Source organism: Oratosquilla oratoria, chromosome 12, assembly GCF_046742065.1.
Source record: "Oratosquilla oratoria isolate Oo_2021 chromosome 12, ASM4674206v1, whole genome shotgun sequence".
NCBI classification, from domain to species: domain Eukaryota; kingdom Metazoa; phylum Arthropoda; class Malacostraca; order Stomatopoda; family Squillidae; genus Oratosquilla; species Oratosquilla oratoria.
This window is the reverse complement of record NC_134788.1, coordinates 55,509,239-55,531,577: the sequence shown is the minus strand read 5'-3', so window position 1 is coordinate 55,531,577 and position 22,339 is coordinate 55,509,239. Positions and strand designations below refer to the sequence as shown.

Below are 22,339 nucleotides of genomic sequence, written 5' to 3'. Positions count from 1 at the left end.
TTCAGTTTGGAATTCACTTTGAGGTGTTTCGTTTACGAATACCGAGCTAAAATAATTGTTTAAGAGATTACACATTCCTTCATTTGAATATTCAAGTTGACCGTCAGCAGATAATAGTGGACCAATGTGATTCCTAACAACCTTTTTATCTCTAATGTAACTATAGAATTCTTTGGGATTCTCTTTAATAAAAAACTGAATAAATGAATATCAAAATTTACCATTGATAAAAAAATACTGTAAGCTAACCAAATTAGATTTGTAGTGACGTGATGCATCCTACGACCCGTCACACACTGATCAAAGAAATCATTTCCAAGTTCCTGTAGTTGGCAAGCGTAGTTCGCAAGGGTGTCCCTGCCAGCCAGCGGTCAGCCAATCAGGAACTTGGAAAACTCCTCACGTTCCCGCCAGCCTCCCTTAAAAGGTCGGCGTTTCGCCGAGATGGGCAGAACAGTACTACCAGCACACACAACATCTCCTCGTCCAGTCTTCTAGCTGTCCCATCGAGCCTCGCCGTCATCATCTGCTACCGCCTCGCTGACGTTAGGCTCCACGTCCAGCTACAACCATAAGCTCCACTAAGCTGTGGCCTTAGTCCGAGCTTCACCTATATTACTCATGTGACACTTCTAGTGTCGCACCTTGTGGCTAATTACCAAAAGAAAGAGATTAGATATTTTGTGTTGATTTTCATTTGTCATGCCGTTGTTCCAAACTAAAACTACTACAGATTCACATGATAAAATAGCCTACTTAACATAGACATTCATAATGGCAGACTGCCATCTCCGTGAGTTTTCTTTTGTCCATGGCTAGGCACTCTTTTGAGAAGATGGCATCTCTCGTTTTTCCAAGCTGAGTTCATCATTAAAAAAAAAAAAAAAAAAATCGTGTGAAGATTTCTGCATGGAAGAGAGAAAATATACAAGTGTCCAGCTTCTTCAGATTTGTGAATGGGACTTTAGATTTACTGATCAGCTTGAGATAACGTTCCTCACTATGGCTTTATATTATCTCTGGAGTGTGGATCAAATTAATAGCCTACACAGTCCCATACTCTTCATATAAATCATCCATATCACTATCTTGAATGTTACAGGCCTTGACTGCATCACAAAATTCTTCAAATGGTATGACACGTCTTGAGCTTAATCTTAACATATTGTTATGTTTTCAGATATATCTGTCACTTATATACTTTGTGGTTCTTTCACAGAACACACTGAAATTCGTTTTACATTTCTTAGACTCCTCTGGTGTAAGCTAGTTAACGCCTCCACAATATTTTCCACTCTAGTCTGCTCTCTTTCGGTCTTTCGACGTAATTCCCATCGTCTGAATTCTGAATTCCTAGAAAAGACCCCCGCTTGCGCGGGATCGGTTTTTGTGGGAGGGGAAGAATGTCTGTAGGAAAATGAAAAGATAGTAGTGTATAAAGGAGGGCTATTGCCACCGGGCGAATTAGCGAGCGAAGAGCTTGTTTTCTTGCCTTTCTTGAATTCGTAAGTGAAATTATATATGCAGTGGTAAAGTAGCTTAGTGCATGCGTAGTGTGTTTACTTTTGGCATTTGCTACACTTCAATTCCCGTTTAGTAACGTATTTGGCATTCTGGGCAAGGGTAAATATGTGGCTATTTATCAAGATGTTTGCCAGCCTGCAATTACGTATATAATCGGTTAGCCTTTATCATTCTGAATATTTTTAACCCGAGATATAAGTACCGGAAACTAATAATGTTAATAGCTATTCAAGAATTTTTTTTCGAGATGAGTGGACAACTTTATACTAACGGAATAACCATTAGGATAGGATAGGTCAGGTTAGGTTTCATTAATACACATCTTACCTCTAGCTCTTATTAATGGGTACCCCGTATATAAGCATCACAAAATAATAGTTACGTTGGTAGCAATTTGCAGAAAATTGAGACTGGCAAACATTTACGTGTATTGTAAAGATGTTTTGGCCAGTCTCACAGCTGCAAACTTTAACTCTATCTTTGGCTAGCTCTTAATTTTGTGAGTATTTTGAGCTCCATATATAACTATTGCAAAATAATATTAACATTGGTAGTGATTAAAAAATAGTTAAGACTAACAAGCATCTGTATGTTTATCAGAGTGTGTATCCTGTTTGCTTGCATTGTTCTTACATTATTATTGGATTCAGTCCTCCTCAGTAGGAAAATCAAGAATTCATAAAGTTCACTCTGAATTCTGTGTGCACTGATTTTGATATTCTTGTGAGTAAAGTCTTTCTTGATATTCACTCCATACATCCACGTCATATCAATTAGAAGTCTTTGCATTATAGTATGAGCAGTTATACCTTCCCTTATGCAGTCTTATTACATTGATATTGGATGCAGCTCACATGACCAATATCTCCAGATCACTTTCAGCTTGAGCAGGTCAGACCTCTGATTTGTGTCCTCTGTGTCCTCCCCCCCCCCAACTGACCGACCTTGACCAGCTGTGTCCACTAGTGTGAGACTTTCCTCCAAATTAGATTTAGTCACCTGATTGGCCTAAAATTGACCAAGTCTCCTTTTGCATCGTATGACAGTAAAAGCCTGATTTAAGGGCTTCTCTTTTTCTGTATGAGGGGAATGGAGAGGGAGTGTCACCAGTTAAGTGAAGTTATCTTTGCCATGGATGTACTGTTCCTTGCTGCATTGCTTTTGACCCAGAACAGTGGGAGTGATACAGGGATGACCCATCATCCATAATGAGCCAAGATGAGAGGGAGGAAAGGGTGGTGGATGGGAGTGAAATAGCTGGGAACGGGTGTGAACCTTTATGACTTGGCTACCTCCCTTATAAGGGGGAAAAACCCCTTGGTGTGTGTGTGTGTGTATATATATATATATATATATATATATATATATATATATATATATATATATATATATATATATATATATCGCTTGTTTGCAAAAACGTCGTGTCGTCATAACTCAAAAAACTGAATTTTTGAGTTATCTTTAGACATATTCATCTTCAAACACAGATTTTTTTTGGTAATAGTGTCATATCTGTAGCTCAAAAATTGACCGCTAGGGAGTGCTAAATGTCCCAACGACATAACCTTACATGGTCCAACTTGTTCCAACAAATATTTTAGACTTAGTAAAGATTATGATTGTTTTAACTTCTATAAACTTTAGAGGCGTATTTGATGCTCCAAATTTTTTTCCACCCATGGTGTTTGAGGGCTTTTTATAATATTGAGAGCATTTTGAAATTTTAAAATGCCTCTCCTGAAAAATTAAATATTTTGAGTTATGACGACGTTTTCGCAAACAAGCGATATATATATGCAATAAGAACACTAGGAACGTGTGTTTTATAAATGCCAGGTAACCACTTAAGAAAATAAACAAACGGAGCAGAGCGCTTTCGTATATTACATCTTCAGTGTAAATTACAAAGAAAGAGGGTACAGCAAACATAATATAGTATGACAAGAGTATAAGGAACTACACTAGGAAAGGTTGTGGACGAATTGTCCGGGCGTGGGTCAAACGTCCAGCATTCTTACAGTTTGTAATTATTGGCTATTTCATTACAAATATAATTATCAATTTTGTGCAATCCTAAGTTAAGGTTAAAGTTATCATTTGTGATCTTAATCAAGCAACTTTCAATTAAATTTCTTTCGACAAAATTATTGTTGAAAGTAATCACACTAGCGTTTTCCCAGTTGATAGGGTGATTAAAAGTGCTTAAATGTTTAAAAATGGCACTTGACTCATTCCCGTCTTTGACACATTTCTTATGTTGTTTTATCCTGACAAAGATCTTTTGCCGTTTGGCCGATATAGAATCTATCACATATCTTGCAAGGAATTTTGTACACACAGCCTTTTTGATAATTTTTAGAATTATTTATTAGGTATTGTTTGATGGTGTTATTGTTTCTGAAGGCTACATTGATATTAAAATTCTTAAGTAATTTGGGAACAATAGTTAAGATTTCTTGGTAAGGTAAAACTACTAGATTATTATGGACTTTGGATTTGTTAGGCTGAGAATTGTAATAAGTTTTCCTTGCAAAATTGTAACAAACATCAATGAAATGTTTAGGATATTTCAATCCAAAACTAATATCGTAAACATTTCTTATTTCCTCATCAATGTATTCGGGACTGCAGACCCGTAAAGCTCTAAGGAACATTGATGAGAAAACCGACCTTTTTACATTATCAGGGTGGGAAGAATAGTAATGGATGTATGAGTTTACATTAGTTGGCTTTCTATATACACTAAATGTAAGGTTTCTTCCTTTACGATGAATATTAACGTCTAAAAAGGGTAGCACACCATCATTTTCCACTTCAACCGTGAATTTGATTAACTTGACTAGGTTATTAATTTGTTTGAGGAATTGTGACTCATCTAAATGATCAGGCCATAGACAAAGAATGTCATCGACATAACGCAACCAAATTATTCCTGGTGGAATTATTTTACTTAAAATCTTGCTCTTAAAGAATTCCATATATAGATTGCTGAGCACGGGAGAAAGACAATTTCCCATGCTCATGCTGAAAGTTTGGGCATAGTATTTATCATGAAACTGAAATTTGCAATCTTTGATGCAAAGTTCAATTAACTGGACAATGCTATGTGTCGGGAGTAGCAGTACATGTTTGTCCAGTTCGACTTTAAGGAATTCTTTGAGATCAATTATTGGAACTTTAGTAAATAATGACACTATATCATAACTGATTAATTTAAAATTGTAATTAGGCTGCATATTATTAAGTTTGTCTAGATCAGAGTTATTAGTTATATGAGAGTTGGAAATAGTGCCGACTAATGGACTGAGAATTATTACTAGCCATTTAGAAAGTTTATAGGAGGCTGATCCTATGGACGAAATGATGGGTATAATAGGATAATTTGGTTTATGAGTTTTGATCAAACCATACATATATGGTAGAGGTGGACTTATGGAAGTGAATTTCTTTATTAGATCACTATGGTCTTTGAAAATGTACTTGATCTTCTTGTTATAATTACTATTAACCGATTCCATTGGGTTATTTTTAAGTTGAATGTACGTACAAGTATCATTTAGTAAATTATACATTTTGTCAAAATAGTCCTGCTTATTTAAGATAACAATCACCTTTGATTTATCAGCCTTAGTAATATGGAGGTCACTATCATTTTTCAAGTTATTGATAGCGATTTTGAATCTTTCGGGGCAGGCAGGTTGGTGTGATATGTTGAGAAGACGCCCCGTACACTATTCCTTTACAAATATTGATGTCATCCACAGACAAGTCGGAGCAAGGCTTTAAACTTAAAAATGCTTTACTGATGTTAAGTTCACTATTACGAAACTGGTTGTTGGAGAAACTAAGCCCATAACCTAGGGCAGTTGTCATATCTTCACTTAATGTTTTGTCTGAAAGATTCATTACAAAATCTGGATTAGCGTGTTTCGTCCAGTCACTATTTTTGATGAGCACCTGTAACTTGTAATTTACACTGAAGATGTAATATACGAAAGCACTCTGCTCCGTTTGTTTATTTTCTTAAGTGGTTACCTTGCATATATATATGTATATATATATATATATCTGTATGTATTCACTTGGTCTTTGGATCATGTGTTGGACTCGTGATTGACAGCTATTTCCCTCCTGGAAGAGAGCTCAGAGCTCATAGGTCCAATCTATGGGTAATGCTATGACCTTGTACACACACACACCCCCAACTCCCCGCCCACGAGAGTCAGAGTAACGACCCGAAGCGCAGCGGTACCGAAATAATTTCGGCCTTGGGCAGGATTCGAACCAAGAACTGCGGGCCACTATGGTGGCAGCTCAGCACTCTACCAACTATGTCACCGAGTCGTGTGTGTGTGTATTTACCTAGTTGTATTTAACTAGTTGTATCTTATCAAAATGGGAGCTATGCTTGTGGTGTCCTGCCTTTGTATCTCACAGTGTCTAGTTTGCTCTTAAATTTGTGTATGGTTTTTGCACACTATTGTTTCATCCAGTTTGTTCCAAGTGTCCACCATTCTATGTGGAAAACTGTTCTTCTTCAGATCTCTTCAGTGACTATCTTTTTTTAATTTCTTTCCATGTTCTCTTGTGTTTCTTGTCCCAATTTAACAAGTCCTCTCTATCGAGTATTTCTGTGCCCTTCGTGATTCAATAGATGTTTTAGTAGGTCGTTTCTTTTTTGCTCCAAAGTTGGTAACTCCAATTAAGCCAGTCTCTCTTCATATGACAAGTTTGAAAGTGTTGGAGCCATTTTTGTGGCTGCTCTCTGGATTCTTCCAATCTTCTTTATATTCTTTTTGGTACTGGGTGACCATAATGTTGCCACATATTCCAGTGTAGGCCTTATTAGTGTGACTAATATTTTTTCTATCATTTCTTTTTCCAAATAGGTAAATGCCACTTTTATTGATCTTAGGAAGTTATAGGATTCTCTGACAACTTTATTTATATGAGATAATTACTCCCAGATCTTTTTCAGATCCCACTTTCTTTACCTCCTTAGTTCCAATTTTATATTATCCTGATATTCTATTTTTACCTTTTCTGAACTCCATTATGCACTTCTTAATGTTGAAGTCCACCTCCCATTCCTGACTCCATTTCCAAACCTTATTCAGGTCTCCCTGTAATTTGTAATCAGTTTTGGGTTTTACTCTCCTCAACAATTTGGCATCATCTGCAAAGAAACTTACATAACATTCCACATCATCTATGTCACTCACTTAAATAATGAACATTATTGGAGCCAATACTAATCTTTGCGGAACTCTACTAATCACCTCCCTCCAACTTGAATATTTTTCTTTGAGCACTACTCTCATCTTTCTACCATTCAGGAAGTCCTCCATCCAGTTTAGTAAGTTGCCTTGTATCCCTCCTATGTTTTCCAATTTTTTAACTAATATTTTGTGTGGTATCTAGTCAAAGTTTTTTTTTTTTTTTTTGTGTGTGTGTGTGTCTGTGTATTACCTAGTTGTATCCTACAGTAAGGGGAGCTATGCTCATGGTGTCTCGTTTTTGTATCTTGCAGTATCGAGTTTCCTCTATCCATGAATGTTTGCACACACTATCATTTCATCCAATATGTTCCATACATCCACCACTCAGTGTGGAAAGCTGTTCTTTTTTATATCCCTTCTATAACTCATTTTTAGTTTCTTTGTATTTCTTTCATCCCAATATAGTAAGTGTTCTCTATCAAGGGCTTTCATGCCTCTCATAATACTAAAGATGGTTAATAGGTCACCTCTTTCCCTTCTTTGTTCCAGAGTCAATAATTCCAGTTTTGACAATCTCTGCTCACATGGCAGTTTTGAAAGTGTTGGGGACATCCTCATAGTTGCTCTTTGGAATATTTCAACTTTCCTTATACAGGTCGACTATCACTAATCCGGCAACTTTGGGACGGAGAGAGTGCCGGATTATCAATTTTTCTGGATTAGTGATTGATTAGCCAAGAATACAGGAAACCAAGTAATTAATCACCTCATTTTAAATTTAGAATAGCCCTTATATAAGCACATGTTGGTTAATAAAGAAAAGATAAATGTCAAATAGATTCAAGTGAAACTTTATTGAAATAAAGTACAGTACAATTAAAATAAAATTAATGGTTTCTTACATACAAAAACCTAAGTGGTTCACATAGGCTATGTAGGGAAATTCATCACTGCTACTTCCAAAGTAATGTTATTGATTACATACAAAAAAAAAAAAATGAATTCAATTATAATATGAGTACTGTACAATTGAGATAAATGGTAATGTTACACAAGAAAGGACATCACTAGAACCGTAAGTGGTTACAATGTAGGCTACACATGGAAATCATAAGTCAGCAGCGAGAGAGTCTATCAGCTGATCAGGCCAAAAGAAAGAGAGAGATCGTCACTGCTATTATTATTTGCGTAAAATGATCAAATAAATTCAAGTTTGATGAAATACATTCATATAGTAAACGAAGCCTACATACTGAAGATCATCACTGACACACATCATCTAGGCTGTCGGAATCTTCATTGTCATCTAGACGTAATGGTGTTGGTGACGTTAGCAACACTCCTGGGTTGCCAGATGTAGAAGGGACTGCTTTTTTGCTAGACACGTCTGCTGTAGATGACACGTCTGCTGAATGTTTTTTAGCAATTTTCTTTAATAAATCTTGCAAACTTTGTTGCTTCATATATTTAGGCCTTTCTTTGATCAATTTATCCTGCAGCATGTTAATATTCATTATTTCTTGCTCAGTTATAAAACTCTGCTGCTCTAAACCTTTCAGCAGTTCCCCTGTCAGCTGAATTAAATGTTCAATACAAATTCTTTCTGTTACTTTTTCCTCATTTTCATCACTACTTTCTCCTTCACTGGTTTGTTTTTCTGGGCTTATAACCATTTCTACAATTTCTGAGTCAGTATAATGATGAACAACAGGGGCACTGGCATCAACATCCATCCATTCATCAATGTTATCGTCATCCAATGATTTATGTTTATGCTTGTCACTTCCTTTATTCACTGGAGCCATGATAGGGGATAGAACTCTTTTTTTACCAAAGCGTAAAAATCACGAAAGGAAAAGATTGCTGGATGCTGGTGTTTATAATTCCTGCTCAAATTTGTTTTTGTAGGACACAGCGCCACCAAATGCTAGCGGCCAGTAGCAAAAATAATCCCGGATAACTGATTGTTCTGGATTAATGATTGCCGGATGAGTGATGGTCGACCTGTATTCTTTTTAGTACTGGGTGTTCATAGCATCACTGCATACTCCAGTCTTGGCCTTATCAATGTGATCAGTATTTTTTCACCATTTCTTCATCCAAGTAAAAATCACCTTTATTGATCTTAGCAAGTTGTAGGTTTCTCCAAAAGTTTTATCAATCTGTTTACGAGGGGACATGTATTTAGTGATAATTACTCCCAGTTCTTTTTCAGAACCCACCTTCTTTACTTTCTTTGCACTGTTTTTATAATGTCCTGATATTCTCTCTCTCTCTCTTTTTCTTTTCTTTTTTTTTCTTAATGTTGAAGTCCACTTCCCAATTTTATGATTATTTGCAGAAGTTACCCAGTGTTTCACTACAAACCCTCCGCTAGCTAGAATATGTTCTGTCTCCTTGATAAGCCTAGTAGCCTTTATTTTGCTGCTCACTGACTGTGCCATGTCATCAACATAATTGTTTCTCATTATCATTTTAGCAGCAGCTGGGTATTCACTTGCATATTTCTCCGGTAGTGTACCTTAGTGCTAACGTTGCTATTATACCATTTGGCCTATCCCCAAATGTAACCCTTGTCAAGATAGAATCTTCAGGAGATTTTAACACTTTAAAATCCCTCCAAATAAATCTATGTGTATGCTGGTCTTTCTCATCTAATCGAATAGTAGGGTACATCTTTGACATGTCACCCATTACAATTACTTTCTCCTGTCTCATCCTTAGTAATACTCCCAACAATGAATTCAAAATGTCTGGCCCTTTCACCCAATACGCGTTTAGTTGGTGACTGATAAGGAGCTGATGAATCAAACACGATTCTCATAGATGTAGATTGAGAATCTGGCTTCATTACCTCGTGGTGTTGGATGTGATAAACAGGACCAAGTAGGCTAAACGACTCCCTTTCAGCCTTTGCAATTTTCCATGCTATACCTCCAGTGATCATCTCATCAATCTGGTTGTGATATAATTTACAATGTTCCAAGCCACAGTTGGACAATCTCTTCTCTGTTGCTTTCATACAAGCAAAGGTACTAGAATAATTGTTGGGCAGACTTGTGGGATTCTTTATCCAAGGATATTTAACAACCCAAACTCTGTTGACCTTATCAAATGTAAGACCCTGTTCAATTAATTACAATTCTCTAGTTTCTTTTAACGTTCATTCATCAGGTATACTCTGCAAAAACAAGGTGTATTATCATGATCTGTATCGTTTCCAAACACATTACTCAAGGATACCTTCAAATCAGGAAGTTTAGACACCTCTATTTTCTGAGTGCTAATATCAAGCAGAACATGGTTCATCCTAACACAAGCACTGTTGCCTCTTCCATTTATACCAGTATTCCTGCTACTTCTAACACAATAGCCAAATTGGTTTTCTAACAACTGGAGGTTATTTACCATTTTTATCACTCTAGGTAATAACTGACAACAATATGAACCAATCAGCATATCTACCATGCCAACCAGTCTCACTAGTAACAGTGGATTCACTTGTACCCTACTTAGTTCATTAGCATCAACCTCATACACATTTAATGTTATCTCATCAAAACCATATGCCTTAATTTTCCAAATTTTGCCTTGTTGGTCTGTCAAGGGAACGGTGTACTCCTTACTCATGCATGACTCCACAACATTACCTACCTTTGTGATGGTCATCCGAACATCCTTTCCTAATAACCCTGATTTTTTTGCCATTGAATGCGTTATAACAGTTACGTCTGATCCACTATCCCACGTTGTAATTGTGGGTACGCCATTGTGATATATTGAGCTAACCATCAACAAGACCCTTGATGTTTTGTGCTCATTTATATAATACATTGTTCCATTCACTGGTGATCTATGCACTAACGGATGGTGCCACATTCCTTGTTGTTAAAGATCACATTACAATTCTCCCTCCTGGTACAATTCCTTGCCCAATGTTGATTAGACAAACAGTTGAAGCATAAATTTTTACTTCTGATAATTTCTAACTTTTCTCTATCACTTAATTTAAATCCATAACAATCGTGAGAATCATGGGTATTGTTCTCATGAAACAAACATTGGTATGTGGATTGACTTGAATTATCCTGTTTATATCTGTTGTTATTGTCAGCTAAATTGTTAAATATCTTAGTTATTTTTGATAGTTGTCTTTCCATATTAGCCTGATTATCCTGCAAGTCTTTCACTAGTGTGCTAAGGTAATTATTTTGAGTATACGTGCTATCTACATTTATGTTTGACCTCTAATTACAGGTAGTTCTAACAACAGATCCCATGTACTCAATTATATGCTTCTGCAAACATTTCAATAACTTATCAAATTCCAGACTACATCCACTATCATCCATCACTGCCACCCATTCTCTTTTCTGTGCAAGTGACAAGACTCTTTCCACCATACCCAAAACATTAGTAGAATTCATTTCTGCTTGTAATCTCATCTTCTTTAAATTCAAATAACACCTCTCAACCCTATCTACCATCTCAACAAGTCCCTTGTCATCACCATCAGCTATCGGTTAAAGAGCACGTAGATCACCGATTATCAAATTGACGATTTTTCTTTCATTGCCTAATTTTTATTCAGTCTATCAAACATACTTATAATCATTCTCTAGGCCTTTAATAGAGTGTAAGGCTTCACCTGACAAGCACTCTCATAAATGCATATGGTCTTGTCCAAAAGTGGGCACACCTAATCTCTCATAGTTATCTTTAAAACTAGGGAATTTTCTCATATTACCTTAGAAAGATAAAGTTTCTTTACTGAAATCTAGGATACACTTTTTTGCACAAACTTGTTTTTGAGTACTCCTTATCTTTTCTAATTTGGTTTTCAACTTCACTTTCTGCATTTCTAAGTGTGATATATAACCATTTCCCTCCTCAAGTAATATTTCCTCTCCTATTGTTCCATACAGTGAACTTATCACTTCATCATTTAATTCTTCGATACCATCAAAAGCCAGTTCAGCCTCATGATAAATACCATCTAGTACAGCAATGGGTGCTTCCTGGTCATGCGCTGTAGCAAAGCTGTTGAGTGTCCGGTTGAATTTGCTTTTACCAGCTGCCTGTTTCCTCTTCAATTTGTCCAGCCCCATCTTGGAGTAATATTGAAATGTTTCACACTAAAAATACATGGACTGCTGTAATCATTTAATTTCAACCTGTGAGTATATTACAAATTAATATTCATATGTAGATCCATATTATACATCATAATGTGAAATTTGTTGAAATCATCAAGCAATAACAGGAGCACTTTATACAGCCTACATGGGAATGAGAATGAACATAATCCTCTCCTGAATTCCTACATAATAAATATTTTTTGAACAATCACAACTATAAGTATAATTACAATAGTGTGTAGTGTACAGACATGATTGATAAAATACGAAGTTCAACATTCTCCTTCTATGACTGTATTATTACATGATTATAATTTTATTTACAACTTGAGCTATTGTAAGCAAGTATTCCTTTATATCATATTCCTCTATACAAGCAATATATTGTACTCAGTATTATTTTATGTAAACAATCTATTAACCATATTACAACACTCCTACCATATCTATTACATAAAATTAGGAACCATTACCCATATTAATGCTCCAAGCATTTTTTTTAGTGTGAAAGCCAAAAACATCACCTGGGCAGGGACCTGTCTTTATAACATTTTCACTTTGGTCACTGATCCCTCGTTCACAGCCCACTTCACTCCTCACAATCACTGACAAGAATGTCGGTGTAATAAGCGCCATCTATCCCGGTAATGCCCATGTGATTAAATGCATAACGACATACACAGGAAAGAATGATCCCATTCACAAATACAGTACATTATGTACAATCCCAATGGAATAAGCATATTTGTGATACATTTATTTAGTAATTACAATACGTTAAATAGATATCCAAGTACTTTAATCAATACAATACACAAATATACAGAATGTGCCAAGTCATCCTGTATGATTCATACAAACAACTCAATTACCAATATCATCGGTTCAGTGATGATATCAAATAAAGGTTCCACAAAGAGAACTTATTTATTTTCTATTATTATTATCATTATTATTATTATTATTTTTTTTTTACAGTATTATCACACAATTATCACAGCTGGTAAGGGAGTCACAGGCTTCCTGGAAGATGACCAGGTGTGTGTATATAATGCCTCTGTGCTTAAATGGCCTGTAGATTGAAAATGTTAAAGCACTAATTCTTACATTATGCATTGCCTTCATGCTATCTCCACATTTACTGGGATTGTACCTTTGATAGCAGTTCCTTCCTGATTACATTATGATTGAGATTGTTTTAGTAGGTACTGTATATCCGATATATATATATATATATATATATATATATATATATATATACATATTTCTATGAGGCAAACAGGTATTTTACTTAATGTGACAAGAAAAAATATGGAAAGTTCCTCTGCAATCTAATTTATTAAGTTATGCTGAAACAATAACACAGGTACACCACTTACCAGTTAATCTGAAAGAATGCAACTTGCATCACTTATTTGGGTCAGATAAGTGAGATGAACTGAATAAACCTTCCTAGAATTGGTCATATTTAGATTCTGGTCTTGTGAGCCCAAACATGGAATGTTGTGGAGTTACCCGGTAGTTAAAATATGACCGCTGTGGCCAGCTGGGCCATTCCCCATTTCCAAATCATGAGACATGATGAAAAAGACAGAGCAAAATTTGTCATTTCAGTTGTGGTGGGGTGAATATGCATCAGTAGCTATTGGATATTTTTCAACACATTTCCAATAAAAAAAAAGTAGAATGCATTATATAATAACACCATATCTGTTAGTATTTCTATTTAATGTTACATTATGGCAAATACAAATGGTCTATTTAAGTACAAAGGGACTTGAATATGAAGTGGTTTGTGTACACAACATTCATAATCCTATTATAGTGTATTACACAATGTCAGAGAGATGTCAATCTTATGATTACATTATTTTCCAGGAAGAAGGTAACTATCACCATTCTTTTAGAAGAGCTATTCATAGGATCCATATGTGTGACATGATGAAGAGGATCTGGTGTGACATCTACAGCACAGCTATATCATGAATTATCTTAGATATCATGTGATGATCCACACTGGAGAGAGAGAAGCCTTTTCAGTGTGACCTGTGCAATTCTGCTTTCTCACAAAAGGGTTCTCTCTCTCACAAGGCATATGAGGACACACACAGGAGAAAAACCTTTCCCATGTGACCTGTGTGATTCTGCTTTCTCATAAAAGGCTGATCTCACAAATCAACTGAGGACCCACACAGGAGATAAGCATTTCTAATGTGACCTGTGTGATTCTGCTCCCTCAAGAAAATTTATTCTGGCAAATCATATGATGACCCACACAGGAGAAAAGCCTTTCCAATGTGACCTGTACAATTCTGCTTTCTCAGAAGGGGGCAATCTTGCAAATCATATGATGACCCACGCAGGAGAGAAGCCTTTCCAGTGTGACTTGTGCAATTCTGCTTTCTTACAAAAGGTTGATCTCACATATCATATGAAGAACCACACAGGAGAGAAGCCTTTCCATTGTGACCTGTGTGATTCTGCTTTCTCACAAAAGGGTCATCTCACAAGGCATATGAGGATCCACACAGGAAAGAAGTGTTTTCAATGTGACCTGTGTGATTCTGCTTTCTCACAAAAGGGTTATCTCACAGAGCATATGAGGACCCACACAGGAGAGAAGCCTTTCCAGTGTAACCTGTGCAATTCTTCTTTCTCTCAAAAGGGTGGTCTCACAAGTCACATTAGGACCCACACAGGAGAGAAGCCTTTCCAATGTGACCTGTGTGACTCTTCTTTCTCACAAAAGTGTACTCTAACAAAGCATATGAGGACCCACACAGGAGAAAAGCCTTTCCAATGTGACTTGTGTGATTCTGCTTTCTCACAAAAGGGTCATCTCACAGAGCATAAGAGAACCCACACAGGAGAGAAGCCTTTCCTATGCAACCTGTGTGATTCTACTTTCTCACTAAAGAGTTCTCTCACAACACATATCAGGACCCACACAGGAGAGAAACCTTTCCAGTGTGACCTTTGTGATTCTGCTTTCTCACACAAGGGTTCTCTCACAGAGCATATGAGGTCCCACACAGGAGAGAAGCCTTTCCAATGTGACCTGTGTGATTCTGCTTTCTCACAAAAGGGTGTTCTCAAAAAGCATATGAGGACCCACACGGGAGAGAAGCCTTTCCAATGTGGCTTGTGCAATTCTGCTTTCTCAGAAAAGGGTAATCTTACAAAGCATATGACGACCCACACTGGAGAAAAGCCTTTCCAGTGTTGCCTGTGCAGTTCTGCTTTCTCCATAAAGAGTAATCTCACAGTACATATGAGGACCCATACAGGAGAAAAGCCTTTCCAATGCAACCTGTGCAATGCAGCTTTCTCAAAAAAGTGTTCTCTCACAAAGCATATGAGGAGCCACACAGGAGGAGAAGTTTTCTAGTAACCTGCACAACTCTGCTTTTTCAAAAAAGGGTTATCCCACACAGCATATGAAGACACACACAGGAGCAGAATTGCACAGTTCCAGTTTGACCTCTTTGATTCTGGTTTTTCACATAAGACTTCTTCCACAAGGCATATGATGGGCATTGGAGGGAAGCCATTCCTGTATGATGAAAATATCACATTTTTCTGATGGCTTGGATTAAATCAGCAGAAGGGTAATTATGCATCTGATGCCCACACGCCTTGATTGAATCCAATGTGGGGTTTCCTTTGTTTTACCTGTATGACCATTTAGGTGTGAACAAAATTCATTCCTACATTTCAATTTATAAGGAATTTGTCCTCTATGTACAATTTTTTTTAATTATTCTCCTGGTAAAGACCCAAGTTGTTTGATCCCATGAAACATGAGTATTTATCTGAATTAGTTTGCAGTCCATGCCTATGAACAACTAAATATTCGTAGATGGCACTCTTTGCCCTATCTATTTGAAACCGTTCACTTGCCTAGTAGCTGTTTAGATTTAGTTGTAGCCAGTTGGGTTTGACTCATAGTACAGTTTGGCCAGTTAACTTCTAGTTGTGCCCCAGTTTGTAGTTGACCCAGTTGCAGTCTAATTTGTAGTTGTCCCAATTGTTCATTTCCATTTGTAGTTCTTTGATAAAGGTAGCCATTGAGCAAGTGTAGTAATAAGGTTATCCTTGACAAACCTCATGAAATGTGTAGCAGCTGTGCAGTGAAGGCAGTCTACATAGTCGTGGCTGTGCCATTTCAGCACTTGCAATGTACCAGTTCTGGCAGAGGACCACAGTCATGGCAGTAGGCGTTCCATCAGTCGCGGTGGAGCAGAGGATTGACTTTGTCCCGTGATAACCTTGTAGCTATTTCGGTTCATTAATATTCTTATAGAACAGCCTTAGAGGATTGTTAGCATTATTCCCCCCCTCCCCCTCCCTTTTTCCTCCTTATTCAACAGCTTGGGTCTACCTTCTAAGCATTAATGTTGATATTAGATTAGTTAAAAATTTTGCCCTCTAGTTTCCCATGACGTCTGCAAAGTCCATTGGAGGAGGATGAGAGCCGCTGTACTTGTAGACACTCAACTTTCACCACAACCTGTGTGATGCAGCTTTCTCACAAAGTATATGAGGACCCACTCAGGTCTCTCAACTGTCACATGGTGATTCACATTGGTGAAAATCCATTTCTGTGTGATTTGTGCAATGAACAGTGTTCCTTCTAAGCTGTGTACCTGCATGCATGCACACGTTTTAAAACTAGTGCATGGAGGAAAAAAATGTACACAAGGTTTTGATGATGAAATTGAATTTGTCAAATAAATTGTATGATTTCATGATAATGAATTAAAACAAAGATGTTATTGTGAGAATATGTCAATGACCTGTAAAATGGAATTGTACAAATTCATGATTTCGCATGTTTTGAGATAATTTGTATTGTGTTCGGTGGTTATTCATGACCAGTGCTTGTTCCCATCCAACCTAGATATGGACCAAAAGGTCTCCTGTTGGCATGCTCCGCCTTTGTAATCCTTTGTAATACAACAAAACAAGAAGTATGTTATCAATTTTATCCTCTCAAATAATCCTTGTTGGCCTGAAAAGTGTGAATACTTGATACAATTCCACTGTTTTTTCCCTAATGTATCAAATTATATTTGGAAAAAAGAAAAAAATCAATAGTTTCCCACAAATATCTACTGATAAGGATTAACAACTGATAAAAAAAAAGACTACCAAAAAACATGAAAGAGGAACAAAGTCAAAGCAAAAATTGGAAATAGAAAGTTTTGTCTAAGGAAAAGGGAGCCAATGGAAAGGCCCATCCTAAATTTCTACTTTACTTAAAAAGTAAAAAAAAAAAAGTGACAACCACATTTGGTAGATAGTGCATAGAGACATGGTCTGTATGATGTAGCCATTTGTAGATTTACAAAATAAAAGAAAAACATTCTTCAAATAACAAAACTGCAAATCACTGATGCACTATGTCAAATTGGAAGGAAGCAAAGGGGCTAAAGTGAAAATGAGCTGCTAGTGAATGTCTAGATGAAATAATGAAAAGTTCTACGTCCAATTAGAGGAGGATTAGATAAAAAATGTTCAGTATTTGATATTTACTCTCACACTGCAATTTCTAATTTGGTAGTGAATATCATAATTTTCTGGCTGATACTACAGATATTGTTTAATGATTTCACATTTTTTGTGCAGAAAAAATATAAAAAGTGTTATAAAAATGAACAAAAAATGTGGAATTTGTGTGTAAGAATGAAGAGTTCCATGACTATACAAAGTTGATGGATATTGGAGAAAGCTTAATTGAGTGAGGTTTTAGTATAATCAAATAAAAGACAAATTTAGAAAGCACTTAGGAGAAAGTTATTTGAATATGCTTATGAGATTGAAAAGATACCAATTACATGGAAATCCAGTCAGTTTAGATTAGATAGTGTGTATAAAGAGTGGGTGAATGCCAAAGACAGAAGAGAGATGAAATAAGGAGTTAGAACCTAGAGCTAAACAAATTGAGAATCAATAATTCACTTGATATGTATAGTCATTTGCAAATTTAGAATATTTAAACAAAGGTAATCAGTCATCAGTGATATATACATATACCAAAGGCTTTTTACCCCTTACATGGGGGGGGGGGTAGCCAAAAAAGAAAAAGGCATAGAAAAACTCCCACCCATTCCATTTCCTATATATTCCACTCCCCTCCACCCTCCTCCCTCTCATCTTGGCACCTCCTAGATGACGGGTCATCCCTGCATCCTGGCCACTGCCCTGGGTCAGAAGCATGTTATTGTGGCAAAGTAACATGCAGTTGATACTTTAGGGTCTGTATGGGGTGCTCCTATGGACCAGAGCCACACATCATTTTGTCTGTGATAGAGGAAAACTGTCATAGAGAAATGATCACACTTTTATACTCTGACTATCTCCGTTATGCTGTCCCCCAACCTCTTGTTACTGTCCTGTACCATTTCTCTGAATATTCAATTCCTTTTTTTCACCTACCCTGTGGTGGGGAAAGAGAATGCTACCACCAAGTCTTTCCACTTGAGTCGTAAAAGGTGACAAAAAATGGGATGGGGGATGGGATTAGGAGTCCTGCTACCTGTAGCCCCTAAAGGGGACATTCCTAATATATATATATATATATATTCACACACACTGAATGGTCCCCAGTGCAGATCTTAATCTTTTTTCAACCAAGTTAATGTGGTTGAAAAAAGATATATATATATATTTATATATTTCATACAACAAATCAGATCATTATAAAATACATATTGAATATTTTTGTCAGCTCTGTCATTGTTGTTACTCAAAGGAGTCTTGCAATCTTTGATCTTGCATTATAAAAAAGTGCCTAATGATTTGTCTTATCTATGGAAAGCCAAATATAAAATGTACAGTATTCCAAACACATTATGAAACATTAAACTAGATGGCCCATAGTGCATCCCATACATCCACCGACGTCAGGGTTCACAAAATCGAAAAAGATAGTTTTGCCCACGTTATAGATGATAATAGGTACAACTTTGTATACAATTCATGAAGACTTTATACAATCTATAAATGCCAGGGTCACAAGAAATAATATAGAAATAATACTGGGTCCTCACACATCTCCGAATGTACTTCAAAATCTAATATGTTTTTTTACCTAAGACCCACATTTCCTCAAATTTTCATCGAAATAGTTTTATAATTTTTTGAGTAAAATTACCAACAGACCAGCAAACAATCGGTGGCAAAAAAAAATTACTTCCTTGGTGGAGGTGATAATACAAACTTTAAAAATGTGCGCATTTACTTAACTGGTCAGCATGGTGACTTGGATGGGTGTGCACATACTTTGCAGAAAAGGTAAATTTTGCACATAAACATATTTCTGCATTTACTTAATTACTCCATCTGAGGTATTTATAACCAACCCACCATCACAAAGACACCATTACACGAAGACTATGTTGTATACCAATACAACTGCAATAGTAAGGCGTGTGGATCTCACACCTACATTGGCTTCTCCAAGGGTAAGTTATGTGTGACTAATCTTCTATCCTTTTACACTAAAGTATATAAGGCGTCAGATAACAATGACAATTACGATGTTATTTACCTTAACTTTAGTAAAGCATTCGACAAGGTGCCACACCAGAGACTACTAAATAAAATCAAAGCCCATGTTATAGGAGGAAAAATGTTAGAATGGATTAGAGCTTGGACTAGTAACAGAAAACAGCGGGTCACCATAAATGGAGTAAAATCTAGGCGGGGCAATGTTACTAATGGGGTCCCCCAGGGCTCGGTTTTGGGTCCCTTGTTGTTCATTATGCACATAAACGACTTGGACGACGGGATAAATAGTGATGTTAGTAAGTTTGCTGACGACACTAAAAAGGACGCCTAATTAGGTCAGGAGACGACGCAGAGATTCTGCAGGATGATCTTAACAAATTGTTCACATGGTTGGTGAAATGGCAAATGAACTTCAACATCTCTAAGTGTAGCGTATTAAACGTAGGGCTACACAACCCCGAAAATAGATACAGTTTAGGTAACACGCTTTTAGAAAAAAACTGAGTGCGAGAGAGACTTGGGAGTTCTTGTGAGTCCGGACCTTAAAGTCAGGAAACAGTGCATTAGCGCCAGGAATAAAGCTAACACAGTATTAGGTTTCATTGCTAGGACGGTAACGAATAGTAGTGCAGAGGTAATTATCAAACTCTATCTAGCTATAGTTAGACCCATCCTTGATTATGCGGTACAGTTTTGGTCTCCATCCTACAGAATGGACATCAATTCACTAGAATCAGTACAGAGAAGAATGACCAAATGATACATGGACTCAGAAATTGTTATGTTAGTAACTTTGCGGACAACACTAAAATAGGACGCCTAATTAGGTCAGGAGACGACGCAGAGATTCTGCAGGATGATCTTAACAAATTGTTCACATGGTCGGTGAAATGGCAAATGAACTTCAATATCTCTAAGTGTAGCGTGTTAAACGTAGGGCTACACAACCCCGAAAATAGATACAGCTTAGATAACACGCTTTTAGAGAAAACTGAGTGCGAGAGAGACTTGGGAGTTCTAGTGTGTCCGGACCTTAAAACCAGGAAACAGTGCATTAGCGCCAGAAATAAAGCTAACAGCGCATTAGGCTTCATTGCTAGGACGGTAACGAATAGAAGTGCAGAGGTAATTATTAAACTCTAGCAATAGTTAGACCCATCCTTGACTATGCGGTACAGTTTTGGTCTCCGTCCTATAGAATGGACATCAATTCACTTGAATCAGTACAGAGAAGAATGACCAAAATGATATATGGACTCGGAAATTTGCCTTACGAAGAGAGGCTTAGGCACCTAAACTTACATTCTCTGGAAAGATGGAGAGTGCGGGGTGATTTAATAAAGGTGTTCCAGTAGATCAAAGGCATTAACAAGGGTGATGCAAACAAGGTTATTGAAATAAAACAACAGGGTAGTACTCGCAGTAATGGTTATAAACTGGACAAATTTAGATTTAAGAAGAAAATAGGCAAGAATTGGTTTACTAATATGGTGGTTGACGAATGGAATAAACTTGGTAACCATCTAGTAAGCGCTGAAACTATCAGTTGTTTTAAAAAACGATTAGACAACTTTATGGATGGGGATGACAGGTGGTGATGGATACGGTGCTGCCTAGTATAGGCCTTATGGTCTCTTGCAGTCTTCTTCATTCTTATGTTCTTATGAGTAATTATCTCAAACGACTTGACACCAAACAAACATGTCAACAAAATAGTTGGAGAAACTCATAACTTATTAAGATCAATGAAAGTGGCATTTAACTACATATATGAGAAAATGGTCAAAAAGATACTAGTTCACTGGTAAGACAAAATTGGAATACGCAGCGTCTATATGGACGCCCAGTACAATATATATATATATATATATATATATATATATATATATATATATATATATATATATATATATATATATATATATATATATATATATATATATATATATTTACATACATAGATATTTTGGTAGGAGGCCATGTTATATACATGATTTCAAGAAGTCTAGAGCTACAATGGCGTTGTTGAGTTTATATTAAAGCTTTAATTTCTCTCGTCCAACAAGTTTCTGTGCTGGTTCCAAATAACTGAGGTGTCTAAAAGACATTTGGTGTGGTTTTCTCTTTTTAAAAATAGAGAAACTTGTTGCACGAGAGAGAAATTAAAGCTTTAATATTAACTCAACAACGCCATTGTCGCTGTAGACTTCTTGAGATCATATATATAAATATTTATATATATATATATATATATATACATACATATATATATATATATATATATATATATGTATATATACAGTATATATATATATATATATAATATATGTATATATATACAGTATATATATATATATATATATATATACTGTATATATATATATATATACATATATATATATATACAGTATATATATATATATATATATATATATATATATATACATATATATATATATATATATATATACATATATATACAGTATATATATATATATACATATATATATATATATACAGTATACATATATATATATATATATATATATACATATATATACATATATATATTAACTGGAAAGAATTGAAAGATTCAAAGAGCAATGGCAAAGATGGCACCAATACTTTGCATTTTGACAAACGAACAAGTATTAGACAAACTAATCAACCCTAGAACAAAGAAGAGAAAGAGGTGATGTGATAGCCATCTACAGAATTATGAAAGGGATGGAAATTCTTGATAGGGATGACCTACTAAAATGGGACAGAAGAAATACAAGAGGACACGAGAAGAAACTAAGAAGGGCTGTTACAGAGATCTGAAAAAAAAAAAATTCCCCACAGAGTAATAGATATTCGGAACAAACTGAATGAGAAAACAGTAAGTGCTAAAACTATACATGATTTAAAGAAAAAAAAATAGACGCGGAATGATACAACAGC

General features: G+C 36.1%; 1 protein-coding gene across 2 annotated transcripts; it reads left to right on the top strand.

The window, feature by feature from the left end:
* Positions 1–1,367: 1,367 nt before the first annotated feature.
* On the top strand, positions 1,368–16,838 carry LOC143031815 (uncharacterized). Of its 2 annotated transcripts, none has more exons than XM_076196125.1 (2): positions 1,368–1,505; positions 13,763–16,838. In XM_076196125.1, the coding sequence occupies exon 2, from the start codon at positions 14,148–14,150 to the stop codon at positions 15,270–15,272; it is 1,125 nt and encodes a 374-aa protein (XP_076052240.1). In that variant the 5' UTR covers positions 1,368–1,505; positions 13,763–14,147; the 3' UTR covers positions 15,273–16,838. The 2 variants fall into 2 exon arrangements, with proteins under 2 accessions (XP_076052240.1, XP_076052241.1); XM_076196126.1 differs by lacking the exon at positions 1,368–1,505 and adding an exon at positions 11,533–11,922.
* The last annotated feature ends 5,501 nt before the right edge of the window (positions 16,839–22,339 follow it).

Excerpts from the sequence above, each read along its gene's own strand:
- LOC143031815 (XM_076196125.1), top strand. The coding sequence starts at position 14,148 with ATGATGACCCACACAGGAGAAAAGCCTTTCCAATGTGACCTGTACAAT.